This window comes from Pseudochaenichthys georgianus, chromosome 11, assembly GCF_902827115.2.
Source record: "Pseudochaenichthys georgianus chromosome 11, fPseGeo1.2, whole genome shotgun sequence".
In the NCBI taxonomy this organism is placed as follows: Eukaryota; Metazoa; Chordata; class Actinopteri; order Perciformes; family Channichthyidae; genus Pseudochaenichthys; species Pseudochaenichthys georgianus.
In genome coordinates this window covers 3,042,618-3,048,617 of record NC_047513.1, presented here as the reverse complement: position 1 = coordinate 3,048,617, position 6,000 = coordinate 3,042,618, and the positions used below count along the sequence as shown (strand labels likewise).

Sequence of the window (6,000 nt, the reverse complement as noted above, 5' to 3'; positions counted from 1 at the left end):
AATACAAATACTTATCTATTAATAGAAGATAAGGATTTATGTTTGTATTCCATTTGTAGGTTATCCAGATGATGCTTTATAGTAACTTGTATTCCTTCTGTTTTTGATATAGTTTTGATCAACATCACTCCCCAATTTAATTGCCGAGACAGATTAAGAAACTCGAGCAGACAGTTGGGAAACAAAGCCCCCCCCCCCCCCCCCCAAACATCTTTGGAAGAGAATACAGGTGAAAGTAGCATGCAGACCTGCAAACTGAAGGTGAATTAGGTGACAGTTGGGAACCCACCCCCCCTGCTCACACCACACTGCAGAGGTATGTGTCAGACGCACTATAAGAACAAATGGTCACGGTAGCTGGGATATGCTAAGCCAATGAGTGTATAGGTATACGGTATTGAAGTGTATGTTGAAATGTCACTTTGATAAAAGCCTCAACTAGATGACATGTATTGTATTGTAATGTAATCTACAAAAATATATGGAGAGTCGCCAGTAGTTATTTCAGGTGATATCACCCCTTTGATCACCAGTTAGGGGGTTTAGGGAACCTGCATTACATCCCATCTGATTGTTCGTGTTTCCATGTTCCCACTATGTTCTATCCCAACTGATAGCAATGATGACCAAAGCTACAACAAAACATCTAGTTATGACACACTGGATTTACCGTTCAAACAAGAGGCACATTTATCCATCCCTAAAGTAAAAACCAGCTGAAACATAGAGCAGCCTTTTTTAAATGCACTGTAGGGACCACGCGCATGTGTTAAGCACGTGTTCTCAGTGTTTCTACCACGATTAGTAGTTGTCCTCAGCCTGCTGTTTGTTTCATGCACTTTTGTTCACATTTCTGTATGAGGAGCAACAGACTGGATCAGTGTGAGGGTGGTGGGCTGGGTAGAGATGTATGGGGGGGTGGGTTGAGATGTATGGGTGCTGTCTCCCCCCTCGTATGTCCTCTCTGATCCTCACTATGAGCTCGTCATGATGCCCCCTCCTCTCATCATACACTGATGCTCCTGCTGTGCTGCTTGATGAGGCTGTCCTGCTTCACTTTGCCCACGGCCTCCTTCTCCTGCTGTGGCCCCCCTGTCTCTGCCCCCCCTGTCTCTGCCCCCCCACTGACCGGTTCCTCATTACGCTTCCTGTCTCGCTCCCACTCCCCCACCGGCACGCTCCCGGCGTCACTCATGTCCCCCAGGTGCTCCACAGAGTCACACTTCTCCAGGTCCGAGGCGATGGTCTGCAGGCTGATGACGGACATGCATTCTGAGGGTGGGCGCCCCCCCCCCTTGCCGCTCCCTCTGGCCCCAGCCACTCTCTCTGTGCCTCTCCACCCACAGACGGGTTTTCTCCCCATCTGCCCAGGTGCTCTCCATTCCCCCCACAGCCCTGACCTCGGCCTCGGCCCCCACAGGAGAGCTGCGGCCCCCGCACTCCGCCAGCCGGCCCCTCTGAGCGTGGATCTGCTCGCTGATCTGCTCCAGGTTCCGCAGGGCCAAAGAGTAACGGGACTTCACTTTCGCCACGCGCTGCTCCAGCTCTACTACTCTGGCCTTGTGTTCCTGAAAAAAGGTGAACAGCAAGTTAGCAAGACAGTCACACTTCTCTATTCTCAATTTTACTTTTATTTAAAGTCTGACTCCAGGCACGCTCTCAAGTATGGAAAAATACTCTGCTGTGTGTTATATTTTCTTTAACATGGGGTTTTTTTTTGTGCACTTTTATTGTCATTGCACATCATCATCATCATCATCATCATCATCATCATCATCATCATCATCATCATCATCATCATCATCATCATCATCATCTTTATTTAAAGAGACTCTTGGTCCATTATTACAAAACATACAATACTCAAATATAAATTAAAAAAGGCAGTTATACCACAGAGGTGACTGGTCGTACAGCACTGAGACACGGATTTGACAGCAGCATAATGACAGAGTTATGAGAAACATTCAATCGACAGATGAATTTGTACATCAGATTTCTCAAAAGAGCATGGAACGTGTCGACTCATGCATTACAGAACATTTCACCTGCACTGCACCACCTGGGGTTTCTAAGCAGTATACGCAAACAGTCATTATATGCAACCTGGAGCTTCCGGAGGCTCGCTTTCTTATACTTGACCCACAAGGGGGCAGTATAGAGAGGAGTGCAATAAGCTCTAAAGAGGTTCACCTTAACCTTATCTGAACACCAAGAGAATTTTCTAGCCAACATGTTGGCTTGTGTATATAAGACACGCCACTGTCTATACATGTCATCATCATCAGCCATTTCATCTGTGATGATGTGTCCCAGATACTTAGTGTTACAGCAAACAGACAGCAGGTACTTAGTGTTACAGCAAACAGACAGCAGATACTTAGTGTTACAGCAAACAGACAGCAGATACTTAGTGTTACAGCAAACAGACAGCAGATACTTAGTGTTACAGCAAACAGACAGCAGATACTTAGTGTTACAGCAAACAGACAGCAGATACTTAGGGTTACAGCAAACAGACAGCAGATACTTAGTGTTACAGCAAACAGACAGCAGATACTTAGTGTTACAGCAAACAGACAGCAGGTACTTAGTGTTACAGCAAACAGACAGCAGATACTTAGTGTTACAGCAAACAGACAGCAGATACTTAGTGTTACAGCAAACAGACAGCAGATACTTAGTGTTACAGCAAACAGACAGCAGGTACTTAGTGTTACAGCAAACAGACAGCAGGTACTTAGTGTTACAGCAAACAGACAGCAGATATTAGTGTTACAGCAAACAGACAGCAGATACTTAATGTTACAGCAAACAGACAGCAGATACTTAGTGTTACAGCAAACAGACTGCAGATACTTAGTGTTACAGCAAACAGACAGCAGATACTTAATGTTACAGCAAACAGACAGCAGGTACTTAGTGTTACAGCAAACAGACAGCAGATACTTAATGTTACAGCAAACAGACAGCAGATACTTAGTGTTACAGCAAACAGACGACAGGTACTTAGTGTTACAGCAAACAGACAGCAGATACTTAGTGTTACAGCAAACAGACAGCAGGTACTTAGGGTTACAGCAAACAGACAGCAGGTACTTAGTGTTACAGCAAACAGACAGCAGATACTTAGTGTTACAGCAAACAGACAGCAGATACTTAGTGTTATAGCAAACAGACAGCAGATACTTAATGTTACAGCAAACAGACAGCAGATACTTAGTGTTACAGCAAACAGACGACAGGTACTTAGTGTTACAGCAAACAGACAGCAGATACTTAGTGTTACAGCAAACAGACGACAGGTACTTAGTGTTACAGCAAACAGACAGCAGATACTTAGTGTTACAGCAAACAGACAGCAGATACTTAGGGTTACAGCAAACAGACAGCAGATACTTAGTGTTACAGCAAACAGACAGCAGATACTTAGTGTTACAGCAAACAGACAGCAGATACTTAGTGTTACAGCAAACAGACAGCAGATACTTAGTGTTACAGCAAACAGACAGCAGGTACTTAGTGTTACAGCAAACAGACAGCAGGTACTTAGTGTTACAGCAAACAGACAGCAGATATTAGTGTTACAGCAAACAGACAGCAGATACTTAGTGTTACAGCAAACAGACAGCAGATACTTAGTGTTACAGCAAACAGACTGCAGATACTTAGTGTTACAGCAAACAGACAGCAGATACTTAATGTTACAGCAAACAGACAGCAGGTACTTAGTGTTACAGCAAACAGACAGCAGATACTTAATGTTACAGCAAACAGACAGCAGATACTTAGTGTTACAGCAAACAGACAGCAGGTACTTAGTGTTACAGCAAACAGACGACAGGTACTTAGTGTTACAGCAAACAGACAGCAGATACTTAGTGTTACAGCAAACAGACAGCAGGTACTTAGGGTTACAGCAAACAGACAGCAGGTACTTAGTGTTACAGCAAACAGACAGCAGATACTTAGTGTTACAGCAAACAGACAGCAGATACTTAGTGTTACAGCAAACAGACAGCAGATACTTAGTGTTACAGCAAACAGACAGCAGATACTTAGTGTTATAGCAAACAGACAGCAGGTACTTAGTGTTACAGCAAACAGACAGCAGATACTTAGTGTTACAGCAAACAGACGACAGGTACTTAGTGTTACAGCAAACAGACAGCAGATACTTAGTGTTACAGCAAACAGACAGCAGATACTTAGTGTTACAGCAAACAGACAGCAGATACTTAATGTTACAGCAAACAGACAGCAGATACTTAGTGTTACAGCAAACAGACAGCAGATACAGTACTTAGTGTTACAGCAAACAGACAGCAGATACTTAGTGTTACAGCAAACAGACAGCAGATACTTAGTGTTACAGCAAACAGACAGCAGGTACTTAGTGTTACAGCAAACAGACAGCAGATACTTAGTGTTACAGCAAACAGACAGCAGGTACTTAGTGTTACAGCAAACAGACAGCAGGTACTTAGTGTTACAGCAAACAGACAGCAGATACAGTACTTAGTGTTACAGCAAACAGACAGCAGATACTTAGTGTTACAGCAAACAGACAGCAGATACTTAGTGTTACAGCAAACAGACAGCAGGTACTTAGTGTTACAGCAAACAGACAGCAGGTACTTAGTGTTACAGCAAACAGACAGCAGGTACTTAGTGTTACAGCAAACAGACAGCAGGTACTTAGTGTTACAGCAAACAGACAGCAGGTACTTAGTGTTACAGCAAACAGACAGCAGATACTTAGTGTTACAGCAAACAGACAGCAGATACTTAGTGTTACAGCAAACAGACAGCAGGTACTTAGTGTTACAGCAAACAGACAGCAGGTACTTAGTGTTACAGCAAACAGACAGCAGATACTTAGTGTTACAGCAAACAGACAGCAGATACTTAGTGTTACAGCAAACAGACAGCAGATACTTAGTGTTACAGCAAACAGACAGCAGATACTTAGTGTTACAGCAACCAGACAGCAGATACTTAGTGTTACAGCAAACAGACAGCACCTGTCCTGACAGGTAGAATGTTGGAAAACAAAGGTTCTTATCACCTGTTGCTCTGCAGATCATTACAGCGCTCTTCTTAGCATTGTATTTAACGTCAAATTTGACTCCGTAATCAGAACAAACATTTAGCAACTGTTGAAATCCAGCACTGCTAGGAGAAACAACTGCCAGATCGTCGGCATACATAAGATGGTTTACAATCACATTACCAATCACACACCCTGTTTTACAGACACTTAATCATCTGATAGATCATTCATATAGATATTAAAAAGGCATGGTGAGAGGAGCCCCCCCTGGCGGACTCCATTACCAACACCAAATGGCGCCGAGACTACATTCCCCCATTTGATCCGCATGCTCTGGTTGGCATACCAATAAGCCAGGATCTTAATTATACTGTTGGGCACACCCCTTTGTCTCCATTATAAAAACAGTTTATGATGGTTAACTCGGTCAAAAGCCTTCGAGGCAGTGGCGTTTTTATATGTACAAAAGTGGTGGGGCACAAAAAACTTAGATGTCTATAGCTTCTGCAGTGAGGTTCTAATGACCAGTCGCCACTGCTTAGAGGCATCAATGAAACCAATCAGAACAGTGGAATTCTGGAATTCTGTCTATATGTTTCTACCATTTCCTTCAAAGCATAGATGCATAGCTCAGTACCATGCTTAGCCTTGAAGCCAAACTGGTTATCTGAGGTACATAAATAAGAACATAGTCTATCTAACACAACTATTTCCAGGACTTTGGATAACACACTGGCTAGAGCAATTGGTCTCTATAGTTACCTTGCCCGCTTTGTCCTTAATGACAGGGACCAAAGTAACAGTCAACATGGAGTCTGGCGACACACCATGAGTCATGAGGCCGGTAAAACAAATGGCAAGAAGAACTGCAACCTTCGGGCTTGCCAGTTTAAGGTGCTCTGCAGTGATTCGGTCAGAGCCGCATGCTTTGTTATCAGCTAGCTGTG

The 6,000-nt window shown here is 43.6% G+C and overlaps 1 protein-coding gene across 1 annotated transcript in view; it reads right to left on the bottom strand.

The window, feature by feature from the left end:
- Positions 1 to 235: 235 nt before the first annotated feature.
- sh3bp5lb (SH3-binding domain protein 5-like, b) overlaps positions 236 to 6,000 on the bottom strand; it is a 52,354-nt gene continuing 46,589 nt past the window's right edge. The window contains 2 exon segments of the mRNA XM_034094388.2: positions 236 to 1,285; positions 1,287 to 1,568. Of these exon segments, the coding sequence (XP_033950279.1) occupies positions 1,007 to 1,285; positions 1,287 to 1,568 (561 nt within the window). The 3' untranslated portion in view covers positions 236 to 1,006.